This window comes from Sceloporus undulatus, chromosome 1, assembly GCF_019175285.1.
Source record: "Sceloporus undulatus isolate JIND9_A2432 ecotype Alabama chromosome 1, SceUnd_v1.1, whole genome shotgun sequence".
In the NCBI taxonomy this organism is placed as follows: domain Eukaryota; kingdom Metazoa; phylum Chordata; class Lepidosauria; order Squamata; family Phrynosomatidae; genus Sceloporus; species Sceloporus undulatus.
The window spans coordinates 113,140,360-113,155,899 of NC_056522.1; the positions used below are offsets into that span (position 1 = coordinate 113,140,360).

Sequence of the window (15,540 nt, forward strand, 5' to 3'; positions counted from 1 at the left end):
TTGAAGTAAATAACTTTAAATAAGAGAGTGAGTAAAAAAGAGGATAGACTCACAACTAAAGCTAGCCTTAGGAACTCAAAGGTTGATTAGAGCTATACATACACAGCTGAAGGAGACCTTGTAACATGGGTGGGATGTGCAGTGTTTGTACTGAGCGCATGGGCTTAATTGGCTGGAGCTAAAATCTTGCTGAAAGGACAGTACAACATGATGTGTAATTGGCTTAAATGAATCCTAGTAGCATTAATTGTTACCCCCCCCCCCTCGAAAGTATGAGAAGTCTGGCTGGTTGCTTTCAGTTTTTCTGGTTGACAATTTTGTCTTGCTATTGTGTACACAGTAGTTTGAAATTAGTTTTTCCTGTCCACCAGTTGGGATTTTTCAACTGAAATGGTGTATATGCTCTCAAGGGGTCTCTTATTAGAAATTGGCCATTAGTGCCAAAAAACTAGAGTTATAGAAATGCTGATTTGTTTTATAGAAATGGATATGTCTCCTCCCGACCCTTTTTATACATGCTTATCTCATCTAAGCAGCTTCTTGGTACCTGCAATAGTAGCATCTTGACACAATCTGGCATATGTTTTGATTGGGAGTCAGTCTATTGAATTCAGTGTGTAATTCGAGTAGACTTTCACAGGATCGGGATGAAAGCCTCATTGGACCACAACAGAGTTTTCTTCCAAATAACATACATGGCACCAGGTAGCATAACTGATTAATACACAATATTGTTTGACTATCATCATTTTCGTTTTGCAACCCTTTAAAGAAACCACTATCCCCCCCCTTTTTTTTTCTTTGGCAATTATAAACAATTCTATTAATATATTATAATTGGATATATTAGGATGTCGGACCCAATAGAGTCAAATCGACAATTATTTTCAGATGATGCAGAGGAGACTGTAGCTAAGAGAATGGAGGCTGATTGCACTGATATAAAGATCGATACCAGTTGCGGAAACCCTATAAGAGTGGTGCGGGGCAAGGGGAGATATAGCGATAACAGGGTGAAGAGTACATTTAAAGGAAGATGAGAACGATGCTTAATATCTATCCCGTCTTCCAGTCACCCTGTTAACCCGAAAGAACCGAGGATCGTCCCAAACATACCACAAACCCTTACCTTGCTCCTATGCAATGCCAGGTCAGTGAAAAATAAATCCCATATTATATACGATCTATTGGATGAACATGACGCTGACCTGGCATGCATCACGGAAACCTGGCTGGGGGAGGATAGCAGTGTGACCTGGGCTAAAGCCCTCCCAGCTGGGTATATGGTAAAGGAGCAGGTTAGGGAAAGTGGGTGAGGAGGAGGTGTGGCTATAGTCCATAAAAGCTATATTACCTTGACCAGTAATCCGGTTCCAAAACTGAGGCATATCGAGTGCGTTTACCTGACTCTGAAGGCCAAGGACAGTCTGGGGATTCTGTTGGTCTACCGTTCACCCTGTAACCTAACAGACTCCCTGGCCGAGCTGACACAGCTGGTCTCGGAGCTGTTGCTGGAGTCCCCTAGGCTTATAGTCCTGGGGGACCTCAACATCCCCTTCAAGGCTGGCGTATCAGATCCAACAGGTGCGGCTCGGTTGTTCATGGATTCCATGACATCCATGGACCTGTCTCAATTGGTCTCGGGTCCTACACACTGTGTTGGTAACACACTCGATGTAGTATTCAGTACGGACCAAGAACATCCATGGGTGGATATAAATGATATTTTCCCCCTGCCATGGACGGATCATTTTCTGGTCAAGGCAGGAATAAAAGTCATGATCCACAAACCCCTCGGGGGTGGAGGGCCTATTAGAACGATCCACCCTCGAAAGCTGATGGAACCCAAAAGGTTCCAAGAAGCTCTAGAGGGTATTATGTGCTCTTGGATATCTCAGCGGCCTTCGATACCATCGACCGTGGTATCCTTCTGGAACGCCTGGGAGAGTTGGGTATCGGGGACACTGCGCTCCAGTGGTTCCGGTCATACCTCTTGGGAAGGTTCCAGTCGGTGAGGCTGGGGGATAGTTGTTCTTGTAAAAGGGAGCTGACATCTGGCGTTCCTCAGGACGCCATTCTATCCCCCATACTATTCAACATTTACATGAAGCCGCTGGGAGAGATCATCCGGAAGCATGGAGCATGGTGTTATCAGTACGCTGATGACACCCAGATCTATCTCTCCATGTCTCCGACTGATACAGTGACTAAGGATGGCACCTCCCCTCTGGATACCTGCCTGGAGTCAGTAATGGGCTGGATGAGGAAAAACAAACTCAAGCTGAATCCAGAGAAAACAGAGGTACTTGTGATAGGTACCCCAAATCCAGATAGGGAAATTTGCCACCCTATCCTTGACGGGGTTATGCTCCCCCTAAAGGATAAAGTTCGCAGTTTGGGAGTACTCCTGGACTCATCTCTACAATTATCATCTCAGGTAGATGCGATGGCCAGGAGTGCTTGGTACCAGCTTCGGCTGATACGCCAACTGCGTCCCTGTCTGGATCGAAAGGACCTTGAAACTATAGTACACGCACCGGTAACCTCTCGCTTGGATTTCTGTAACGCGCTCTACATGGGGCTACCTTTGTACCAGGTTCGGAAGCTTCATTTAGTCCAGAACGCTGCAGCCAGATTGGTCACGGGTACCCTAAGATCGGACCACATAACACCTATACTAAAATCTCTTCACTGGCTGCCTATTAGCTTCTGGGTGCAATACAAAGTGTTGGTTCTTACCTATAAAGCCCTACATGGCTTGGGCCCGAGTTACTTGAGGGAGCGCCTCTCCCTACATCAGTGATGGCGAACCTATGGCATGCGTGCCAGAGGTGGCACTCAGAGCCCTCTCTGTGGACACATGTGCCATCGTCCCAGCACAGAGTCTTCCAGAGTTTGTTACTAGAAAGCCAGAGGGACATGGCACTTTGCAATAAATAAGTGGACTTTGGGTTGCAGTTTGGGCACTTGGCCTCGAAAAGGTTCACCATCACTGCCCTACATAATCCGCCCCGCACCCTCAGAACATCGGGGACATACCTACTTGAATACCCCAGGGTAAAATTAGTAGCTACTCATCAGAGAGCCTACACGGCGATAGCTCCCGCTCACTGGAACGCCCTTCCCGAAAAGATCCGACTATGTTCCACACTGGAAGCCTTTAAGAAGGCATTGAAAACTTATCTTTTTCAGATAGCATACCCCCCTGATTCACTCTAGAGAGATAGAACACCCTACTTAAGATCCGGATGCCCAACCACAACTGATAGTTTTTAATTGCTTTGTATATGGTATTAGACTTTTATTGAACTGTGTAATATTGTTAATGTAACTGTTGATATATTGTACTGCTTGATGTATTGTATTGCTTTGTATTGTGACGTACACTGCTCCCTCGGGTTACGAAATTAATTCGTTCCGCGGCCGCTTTCGTAACCCGAAAAGCCTTCGTAAGCCGAATTGCCATAGGCGCTAATGGGGAAAAGCCGCGTTTCGTGCGAAAAAGCGCCGAAAAGCACCAAAAACATTTTTCGTAACCCGAAAAACATTAGTAACCCGGAACAATTATTTCCAATGGGATTTTTTCGTATCCCGGAAATTTCGTAACCTGGGTATTTCGTATCCCGAGGTACCACTGTATGTCACATAATTGGCAGAGTGTGAACCGTTTTGATCAGATGGAAAAGCGGTATACAAATAAAAGTTTTATTATTATTATATTAATAAAAACAAAAGGCCAGACGCGTTTCGACCTACGTCTCCTTCAGTGGCCTGCCAATGTTTAAAATATAAAATGTATAATAACTCCTTAGCAAACAATGTGACTTTACTGAATTCAAAAGCTTTTGTCTGGCCTCTTGTTTTTATTAATAGAATTGTTTATAATTGCCAAAGAAAAAAATCCATCCTCCATTTCCTTCAGTCAATTAAATAACTTAATTAAAAACAATTTCATTTGTTTTGTTTCAAATGTGTGTTCTAGGTATTTTCATTTTTATAATTCTGGACTTCAGAACCAACGAGTATTATATGTGCAAGATTCCTTGGATGCTGAAGCCAAAGTATTTCTTGACCCAAATAAACTTTCTGATGATGGTACTGTGGCATTGCGAGGTTAGTGAAGCTGGGTTTTCACAGTGTGTCATTTTGGATGTCTGTATATCATTTTCCTGCTATTGTTATAGGTATGCATACAGTATGTTTCATTGTGTAGCACAGTTACGAGATATTTTAATAGGAGTTGTAATTGTGTGTCCCACATGCCTCATGCTGTCTGCACAGTTGTTTTTATACTGCTTCCAAATATGCTGCCACTTTCCCATCATTGCTGGGAACAATTACTGTACTTCGTTGGGGCACTAGCACAGAAGGGAGAGAACTGCCACCCCCACACTCCAGGAAGAGGTTTCTTGCTTGCTTGCTTGCTGTTGCTAGCCTCATTTGGAGGACTACTTCAGGCTGTGATCCTGAAACAATTTGCCTGTTACCAGTCAAACATGTGCTATAAGGAGGGCATGGGAGGGGAAGTAACACATGGAGCAGCCATCATGGTAATAATGGGGAGTCAGCACTTTTCTTCTGGGAGAAGGGAGAGTCACAGGGTGTTAGTTTCTCCCAAGCTGTCCCCCATTTCAAATAATTTAGATAGCCTTGGCAACAGGCCCCCTGGGCTTAAAATGCTGCTGCTCAATGCCAGGTTGGTGAATGGGAAAACACCTTTGATCCTGTACTGTTCTGGCTTGTATTACGGAGACCTGGCTAGATGAAGTTGTGAGGTTAATCTCCCCCAGCTCTGTCCACCTGGGTTTTTCGTACAGCAGCAGGTGAGACCTGGGGGGTGGGGAGGCAGAGTGGCAGTGGTCTATTCGGATTCCATCTCCCTCACCAGATGCCCTGTCTCAGTCTACTGGGTATGAGTGTGTTTACTTAAAGGTGGGTGTCCGGAACAGATTAGGGATTCTGTTGGTGTATTGCGCCCCCTGCTGCACAACAGTCTTCCTGCATGAGCTGGTCTCTGCAGTGCCATTGGAGTCTGCTCAGCTTGTTGTCCTGGGGGACTTCAACATCCATGCAGAGACTGCTCTGTTAGAGCTGCTCAGGACTTCATGTCTGCAATGATAACCATGGGGTTGTCCCAAGTAATATATGGTGCCACCCATGCAGCAGGACACACTCTGGACCTGATTTTTTGTTCTAAGCAGAATGACAGTGATCTGGGAGTGGAGAACTCTCTGTAGTCCATTGCCATAGACTGATCACTACTGGTAGGGTTTAGACTCACTGGGACTTAGAGCCTCTGCAGGGGTGGAGGGCTGATTAAGATGGTCCACTCCAGGAGGCTTATGAATTCCTGATGGCTCTTGGGGAGTTTCCTGTTGCCTTGGCAGGTGATCCTGTCGAAGCCCTGGCAGATCTCTGGAATAGGTAAATGGCCAGGGCAGTGGACATGATTGCCCTTGACTGTCCCCTCCCACGAAGTAGACCCAGACATGCCCCCTGGTTCACTGATGAAACGAGTGGGACAGAGACTAGAGTGACAATGGCAGAAAATTTGGAGTGAGTCCAACTGAACATGTGCTAAGGCCTATTGGAAGGCCTGTCATGGGCTAATGCATGCAGCAAAGAAATTGCAGTTCTCTGCCACCATTGAATCTGCACAGTGTTGTCCAGCAGAGTGGTCAAGGGCGTTTACACCCAAGAAGAAGACAAAGACCACTCGACAGCTCACTATGAAGAATTTGCAAGACACTTAGCAGACAAAATTGCTCAGATTGGTTCTGACTTGGATGCTGTAGTTGACATAGGTTCACTGGGTGTAATATTGGCACCTGCTTGTCCTGTTTTATTGGATAAGTTTCAATCTGTGCAGCCTGATGATGTGGACAGAGTCCTTAGAGAAGTGAGGGCTACTATGTGTATATTGGATCCTTGCCCTTCCTGGATCCTGAAAGCAGCTAGAAGGTGACTGGCCAAGTGGGTAAGGGGAGTGGTGAATGCTTCACTGCAGTAAGGCAGATTTCCATCCTGCCTAAAGGAGCTATGGTGAGGCCATTACTAGTGGGCCAACTGTGCCCATTCCTTGAGACATCAGATCTGGTTACAGTGAAACATGCCTTGATTACGTCCTATTTGGACTACTGCAATTCACTCTTTGTGGGGCTGGCTTTGGAAACTGTTTGGAAACTTCAGTGTGTGCAAAATGCCGCTGCAGATGTTGACTGGGGCCAGTTATAGGGACCACATAACTCCCTTGCTGCAACAGCTTCAATGGCTATCCATTTGTTTCCAGTCACAATTCAAAGTGCTGGTTATAACTTATCAAGCCCTACATGGCTTAGGTCCAGATTATTTGAGAGACCATATCTCCCCATACAAACCTGCTAGAGTCCTAAGATCTTCCAAGGAAGGCTTTCTCTCGGTCCCTCCATCATCACAGGCTCACCTGGTCAGGACACAAGAGAGAGCCTTCTTGGTGGCTGCTCCTCTGGAATGCCCTTCCGCAAGAAGCAAGGTTGGCTCCCTCCTTGCTGGCTTTTTGTCGGCACGCAAAAACAGGCTTTTAATGTGTTCACGGAGGCTTTTAATTTGTAGGCATAGGATAGGTTTTATATGGGATGGATATTGTGATTTTATTGTAGTTTTGATGTTCGTAATTTTATACTGTTTTTAGCTAATGTTTTAATTGTTTTATTGCCATATGTTTTTAGATTTTTTATTTGTGAGCCACCTTGGATTCCTTTGGGGAGAAAGGCAGGATAGAAATTAAATAAATAAAATAAATAAAACAATTAGAATTACTCCTTCAGGAAGCATTCAGGACTGATGATATTTCTTGTTTTGGCAAGGGTGGGTGCCTATTGATGCACACTGCAGTGAATCCCAATAGTAAAAAATTGACCCTCAGAACTTACCCACCTCTGTCTTTTGTCGTCGTCGACGAAGGAAGATTGGAGTTTTAAGCTCATGGATATGATGGAACTGGATAGACTCTCTAGGGGAATAAGAAATGAACCATCAAATTTCTTCTTAGAAGATTGGGAGAAAGTAATTAAGTATTTCCAAAACTCTTGGGGGGACATAGCTAGTCTAGGTATGAATTCTTTTTAAGGGAAAATTGTTTCTTATATGGTTTATCAGTTGGGAAGTTTTACATTGTTTAACAGTAATGATCCTAATGTAACGTACTCTGAGGTTAATCAGAGTGTAGAGAAAAGAGTGAAGACGTTATTTTGTTTGTCTTATTTTTCTCTTTCTGGTTCAAACAGAAAACAAATTGTACATGACGTGAATTTTATTTTATTTTAGATAATTAGAGCAATAGATATAGATTTAAAGGTTTCTGATGGTAGGGAAGTAGTGAGTGAAGACTGTATGAGGGGGGAGGGGTTGGGAGGGAAGGGAGGGGAAATAGGAGAGATAGAGGGGAGAATGGGAAGGAGTAACATAACTATGACTATTCTATGAGATGGATGTACTCTTTTTACTCCATGTACAATTGTTGTATGTATTTCTTTTTTTAATTTTTTTATTTGGAAAAACGAATAAACATAATCATTAAAAAAAGAACTTACCCACCTCTAATTTATAAATTTTGTGTTTAATTGCTTTTAAAGATGTGAACAATTAATGCATGGTGTGTTTTAAATTGCCAGGTTATGCATTCAGTGAAGATGGTGAATATTTTGCATATGGTTTGAGTTCCAGTGGGTCAGACTGGGTAACCATCAAATTTATGAAGGTGGATGGTACTGAAGAACTTCCAGACATATTGGAAATGGTAAAATTTAGTTGTATGGCTTGGACACATGATGGCAAGGGCATGTTCTACAATTGCTACCCAAAGCAAGATGGCAAAAGTGATGGTGAGTGATACACAACAATGGTTTATGAGCAAGCTTCTTGTGTCCATAGGACTTTCTTTCCTTCTCCTACTACCTCCTTCTGGTTTCTGTGCTTCATTTCTAAGTCTGCTCCCAACTTCTGGATATCCTGCCTCCCATTTAATGCTTGGCAAATTTACCTTTTTAGATCAAAATCTTGCAGGGTCTATGCTGGCTTGCGTATTGTAGGAGCTGCAGTCCAAAAAGGTAATTTTTCCAATTGTTTCCATAGTCCTTGGCTTCTTTTGCTCCTGATATTTTTCATTCTGCTTGCTCACCTTGCCCTTGTAGGCTCTTTTGTGGAAATCATGATATTGCTTTACGTTCCAGCTGATGTCTTTGAAGGGCTGTGCCAGGTTGCAGTTTGTATTTTCTTTACTGCTGAGAGCAAAGCATGGACATTTACATAGGCAAAACAACTGTGAGACTACCTGAATTTTGAGATCATCAAGGGAAAGTTTTCTGAAAAGGAGGACTGGTCTCCTCTCTGCCCTTTTCCAAACAGCAATCAAAACCATTTTGAATACACTTTTGATACAATCTTCCCTGTACACTCAGGTCCTCTGGGAGGAATTTACTACAGCCCTTAAAGACCAGGTTGACGGCAACCTCCCAGAGTACATTTTCTGCAGCCGCTCCCAGTTTATGGAATAGCCTGCCGGACGAGATCCGTCAAATTACCAATCTAGAGAGCTTTAAAAAAGCCATTAAGACGGATCTCTTCTGGCAAGCCTTCCTGGAATAAATACTTGGCCACGAATAAGACTTCCCATCTATCGAACTCTGCCCATGATGACTATTATTTGGATTATTCGGGTTTTAATATGTAGTTTTTAATCTTATACTGTTTAATCTTGTTTTAAGGGGAGGCATTATATATATATATATATATATGGATGTATTTTAACTTGTTGTACGCTACTTTGATTGCCTGGCAAAAAGCAGGATAAAAATAAAAATTTTATTATTATTATTAGTTTTAACTGGGTTGTGGTACTCCATCCTTCTTGTACATTTTAAAAACTGGTTTAAATCAATGCTTGGTTTTATTCTGAAAGCTGCTTGTTGTTGTTGTTGTTGTTTTTTAATAAATTAAATGTTATCACTTAAGGTTTTCAGATGTATCTTGTTTTAACTCATATTGTAAGCTATTGTTATTAAAATTAGTGTTGTTTGTTTTATATTCTGCTTGCCTCCCAGAACACATTCCAACTTTAATAATAAAAATAACAGAATGTCTTACAAATAATATGGACCAGATAGTCATAGTATCACTATTTTTTAAAATGACTTTAAAAATACAAAATCAAAGTCCTTTGGGTATTACACATCTTCTCTGCAATGATGACTGATCTGTCTGGTGGTATATGAATGGTATGAGATGTTTTGTTTTGTTTTTGTCCAGGCAATTAAATAGCTTCTAATCTGTAATTTTTTAGAGCTAGCAAGTAATTTTTATTCACAATTGCATACATATAATTTTATCCCTTGTTTGCTCCAGGCACTGAAACATCAACCAACTTGCACCAGAAGTTGTACTATCATGTGCTAGGAACTGACCAGTCAAAAGATGTTCTATGTACCGAATTTCCTCATGAGCCCAAATGGATGGGTGGAGCTGAGGTAAGTTGAGTCTTGTCTGAAGGCAGACTTTTATGCTTGATTTGCCAGAAATTCAGCATTTCGTAAAGTCAAGGGAATGAATTTCTAAAGTTGTCCCATTTCTCTCTCTGTATACGTAGAACAGTCAGAGATGGAGCTGATTAGTGCTCATGTCCCCATTTCTCCTCCACACTTCCATGGTTTGAAGGTCTGAACAGCACATTACTGGGATGTGTAGTGTAGTTTTTAAAAAGCCTATTAAAAACAAATCTGTGCTATGCTATGTAGTTTCTGTTTAAGCATTGTCCCTAACTTTTTTGTTTGTCATTTGTATTTTGGTAAGCAAGTTGTTTTGCTTTGATATGCTGTTAAAAAAAGCAAAACATTTACTTTGAACGTTATACATTTAGGGTTATTCGTATCAGTCCTTAGTCCTTGGTAGTTCTCTACAGGTTTTACATGCAATCTCTGTTTTTCTGAGTAAAGTATGTGTATCTTTGTACCTATTTGTATTGTTTCTAACTATCAAGAAAGTAATTGTGGCCCTGTCTTTCTCCTGTAACCATTATAATGGAAAGATAGGGAATGAATTTGAGGAAGTTCCCAGTAGAGGGTGCTGCAGAATGACAGTCTGCTTACATGGTGTTAAGTAGGGCTCAATAAGACTTCAGTTGCTGTTTGCAGTCAAGTTCCCTTTTTCAGAATACAGTACTATAAAACACACATTCAAGTGTGTCAGAAATACTAGAGAGGCTCTCTGCCCTCACTCCTTTTCAGATAACACAATGAAAATAGTAGCAGTATAAACACTGTGGTTTTGTTTAGAAAGTGTCTTCAAGGTTTTAAAAACTTGGCACCTGCTTTCTTCAGCTAGGGATGAACATTTCCCAGTGTCAGGGATCTGGTGTAAGGACCCAGTTTATTATGCTGCCATGGCTGCCTGTTTCCAGTCAGTCTATCTGATTTTGAAGCATTGTACTCATAGCACAGTTGTACTATTCTCGAGCTGATGTTGATGCTTCAATATGTAGGGATGGAAGTAGGACGAATGGCTACTTATTTTATCATTTGGATGTCTCCTAAACCATAGATGCCCATATATTCATGGTGCTGCCACAACATTGTCAAAATGTATCAGCAACTTTGCAAGTGTTATTTGGTACAGTAAAGTTCCAGAGTGTGTTCATATCCTAAGAAATTCAGTAGACTGGTACGGAAAAGCCTTCCTTCCAAGAAAAATAAATTGGGGGAGGTACATCAGATTTTAGCATGTGAACCTATGTGTGTGGGAAAGAAACAGGAAGATGTGTTGGTTGAGGGCCACAGTACAAAACAGAATTAATGTGATGATATTTTGTGGAGACCTGTGGTGGTTAAAGCCTCAGACATTCATCGTTTGAGCTGATAGTGCTGTATTCAAATCTTTTCAGATATTCTGTAAATGGACAGTCTAAAATATTTGCAGACAATTTTGCTGGAATGTAAACTTCACATTGGTTCCAGAAACCAATAAAACTATATTGTCAACGAGATGTGATGTGTGAAAAGATTACCTAAGAGACAGGAAAGCGAAGTGACAATGAAGCCAGAGGCAGGAATAGCTAAGGAAGTGATGAGGGTCAGTGGACTGTGAGATGTGTCCTGAGAAGGAGACAGAATTGGTAGAGATAACAAAGACCTTAGGCAGTAGTAGGACAAGCCAGGCAAGTGAAAAAAACAGGATGCATGGCTATCGATGGAAATGCACATGTGTATGACTGTTACAAAGAGATTAAGCAGGACCAGATGCTTGGGAAAGCTATATATTATTAACTCAGGCTAGGGTAAGTGGAAGAAAGAGTACTGTACAGTAAATCTGGCAAATGTTGCAGTAGGATAGAGGGTGGCATAACTCCAAAGAACAGCTGGTTGCCTGAATCTTGGGCTGCTGTCACACTGCATAATTGATTCAGTTTGATACCGCTTTAACTGCCATGGCTCCATCCTATGGAATCCTGGGATTTGTACTTTCTTGTGGCATCAGAGCTCTCAGACAGCAAAGACTAAATATCTCATGAAACTACAAATCCAAGAATTCCATAACATTGACCCATGGTATCAAACTGCATTAATTCTGTAGTGTAAATGCAGCCATGGTTTGAGTGGGGCTTTCTTTCTACTGAGGCATTGTGAGTGAGGTGATCCTGATGGCACAGCCAGTTGCATATGACAGTAATGGGCCCTCTGGATTCGCAGTAGGTACGGTGCATGTTCTGCATCAGTTGGTTAAGCATCTTGTGACACCACTGGAAAGTGCGCAGAAGTTCTTGTGTATGTACAAATTTCATCACTTCTTTCTTAAATACAGTACATAATTCTAGCAAAACAGGTTATAATTTCTGTGTGTGTGCGTGCAAGTCCACTCACTCTCTGTAAGGAGCACTAAAGAATGGAGAGTGAAATAAGTGGGGGTTTGAATATTAGGAACTAAATTTCTAGCTATATTTTCATAGACTATGATAGCAAGTCTTAAAAAGTAGAAATAAAGAAAACAGGAAAACTAATTGCAGTTCTTCCATTAAATTAAATACAGCCACCTCTCTGTTTCCGCGGGGGATCCATTCCAGCCCCCCCTGCAAAAACGGAAACTCGCATATATTCAAGCCCCATTGGCTTGAATGGCCACGCGTGCCATTTTAGCCAGTGGGACTCGCCCCTCCATGAATAATCGAGACCGCAGATTTCAAGTACACAAAAATGGAGGGGTGACTGTATTTTATATATTTTCATCCACCATCTTAATCAAATTACATTTAATGTGAGCCGTTATCGACTGTGTAACCTGGGAATATATAGCCATGACTTTATATTGGAAATGAAATGTAGATTGTTTTCAGAGCAATTTATTGAAGTTGATGAGAGATATTTGCACATTATTGCCTCATCTGACTTGTTTTGACCTTGTACTGTATTTGAAATTTTTGTCTTTAGAATCAGATGTTTAGGTCTGATTGGAGAACAAGCAGGAGTCTTATTTTCCATGATGGGAGAATGCAGTAGAGGTATAACAGAATATAAAAAAACAAATAAAGCATTCCTTTTTGTTTAATTGTTTTGTTTAGCAAAAATAAACACTTCCTATGTTCCTTTGAACATTGGAACTTCCTCAAAATCATTCCCTATCCTTCCATTATAATGGTTACAGGAGCAAGACAGGGCCACAATTACTTTCTTGATAGTTAGAAACAATATAAATATATACAAAGATACTGCATACTTTACTCAGAAGAACAGAGGTACCATTGACAGCTTTGGGTCACAGTTTTCTAGGAGAGAGAACTCTGATGTTTGGTATAAATCCTGTGCACTGAGTTTACTTAGTGAAGTTGCTTTCTAAAAATTTATTTATTTAATTCATATCCTGTCTGTCTCTTGAATGGGACCCAAGGACACTCATGAATTGTTTTAAACAAGGTACATGAATTAAAATTCAGTAGAAAAAAAAAGTTAAAACACAGTTTAATAAGATATATTAAAACAGCAATAATTTAACATAGCATAAAAACATTTAAAACTAGTGACAAGAACAATAAAAACACAATGCAGGATGCATATCTCATTAACAATCTTTCTACGTAGCTACTTATCCAAATAAAAAAAATATTTTACCTACTTGTGGAAGCACAATAATGTGGGGGCCAGTCTTGTATCCCCTGGCAGAGTATTGTGCAGCCTAGAAGCAGCCAGACTCTCTCCCATATTCTCACCAAGCATGGCGATGAAGGTTGTGGAAAGAACAGGAAGCCCACAGGCAACTCACAGTTGGAAATAGTCTGGATTCAAGCTCTGTAAGGCTTTACAGGTCATGACCAGCACTTCAAATTGTGCCTGGAAATTAGTCTGGATTCAAGCTCTGTAAGGCTTTACAGGTCATGACCAGCACTTCAAATTGTGCCTGGAAACTAGTCAACACTCTGGCCACAGCATTTTGAATGCACTGAAATTTCCTGACAGTAATCGGAATGCGATGTAATCAAGGCATGTGTTGCTGGGAATGGTCACAACTGATGCAGTAGTTTTATCTGTGCTAATATATTTCTGGCCACCACTAAAACCAGGGTATCCAGGCTCAGAGTGGAGTTCAGAATTATACACCCAAGCTATGAACCTGAGATTTTAGGAGGATTGTAACCCCAATCCCTGAATCCCTGTTCCTTGATCTTCCTTTCCATGGACCAGGAGCACCTCTGCCTTGCCTGGATTAAATTTCACTTTGTTTGTCATCATTCATTCAATCACTAACAGCAGACACTGATTTAGCACTGAAACAGTTTCCTTGGAGTTAGGTCAAAAAGAGAGGCTGAGTTGAGTGTCATCCACATACTAGTCACACTGAACCCCAAAGCTCCATTTACCATCTCCTAGTGGCTTCAGCTATATGTTCAACAGCATATGTGACAAAATGAACCCTGAGGGATACCACAGGCCAGTGCCAGGGTGTCAAACCACCATCTCCCAGCACCACCTTCTGCATTTCCCACCCCTGCATTACAGGCACAATTTCCATCTCTGCCTTGTAGGCTCTTCTCTCATTTCTATATAATAGCCAATTTGAAAATATTTTTTTTTAAAAAATTCAGCTTGTTGGCTTCAAAACCTTAGGTTTCTAAGGATTCTTGGGTTTAAGTTGAATTGTTAGTTACAACTAGTATAGGCCACTGAATCAACCAAATTTACATAACTGTTGACTTGGGAAGTTCTCATTGATTCAGAGGGTTTACTTTGGGACTAGCAACTGCCTTAGTGTTTTTTAAGCCATTTGATGATAATGTGTAATATGTAGTCCATGACTATTGAGATAGGTTTTTATAAATACACAAGAGACATTATTGAGCTTGGAGTGTCATTTTCTTAATTTTTATTATTTGTGTATGTTTTTGTGTTTAAAGCATAGACTGAACTGCACTAAAGTATCTGTGTAGCATGGCATTGTGTGAATTTAACTTAATTGTCCTGTTGCTAGTTTCAATAAAAAACATCTGAAGATTATAGTTGGTGTCCCCCAACCATGTATTTATTTGCTTGGTACCATATAGAAAGTATAATAATAATAATAATAAAATTTTATTTATATACCGCCCTGTGGCGAACCATTCCGGGCGGTTTACAACAACAACATTAAAAAATAACAATCAGCCTAGAAAACCACACACACAATATATTTCCTCCCCTTAAAAAAGTTATTAAAGAACAAACATATACTGTAATTAAAACCTCAATAACTTAGTTAAAATAACAATCACTTAAACAAATACTTACCAAACCACCAAAACCACTGCAACAACTTCCGTTCTAAGAAAAAGAAAAAGGGGCTTGGAGACATTATGGAGGCGGGGGGAGATCCTGAGGCCGGGAATTTGTCTGGGGAAGGGCCCTTGCCTGAAAGAGAATCCCGCTGACCAGGCCTTTTTGAAGCTGTCCAAATGCATGTTAAATTGACGGATCTCGTCCAAGCAGACGTTTCAGAGGCCTGGGGGCGGGCCAGCAGAAAAAGGCCCTCTGGGGAGGTCGCACGGCAAAGCCTCGATTCTATTTGAGGCTGCACCAACAAGTCCTCCCAAAGGGGAGCGGAGAGCGCGGGGAGGATTATGTGGACGAGGGCAGTCTCTGAGATAGCTTGGGACCACAGCCATTTTAGGGGCTTTCAAAGGTAATAACCAACACCTTTTGTACCTGGGGGCCCAGGAAAAACCAATAGGCAGCCAGTGGGAGGGGACACTCAAAAACCGGGAGTGATATGGTCCTTCTAGTTGTTTCCCCTGACAACAAGGCCTAGGCTGCCCATGTTTTGAACCAGCTGTAGTTTCTGACCCAGCAAAACAAGGTTTTTAGCCCCATGTTATCGAAGAGTGGACGCCAGTATTACAAGAAGTCAAAGTGTGAGGTACCAACTGCGCGTGCACAACCGTCTCGATGATTCCTTACTTCCAGACAAAGGGCGCAAAGATGGCGTTATCAGGCCAAGGCTGATAACAGGCCGCTCCTGACGGTCACATCACCTGAATCTGTCATTCAGGAG

General features: G+C 41.6%; 1 protein-coding gene across 1 annotated transcript in view; it reads left to right on the plus strand.

Moving 5' to 3' along the window:
• Nucleotides 1–15,540, plus strand: part of LOC121925245 (prolyl endopeptidase) — a 92,822-nt gene that overhangs the window by 12,945 nt on the left and 64,337 nt on the right. The window contains exons 3-6 of the mRNA XM_042457144.1: nt 3,298–3,356; nt 3,983–4,113; nt 7,653–7,862; nt 9,382–9,503. Coding sequence (XP_042313078.1) covers nt 3,298–3,356; nt 3,983–4,113; nt 7,653–7,862; nt 9,382–9,503 — 522 coding nt within the window. The remainder of the gene's footprint in view (nt 1–3,297; nt 3,357–3,982; nt 4,114–7,652; nt 7,863–9,381; nt 9,504–15,540) is intronic.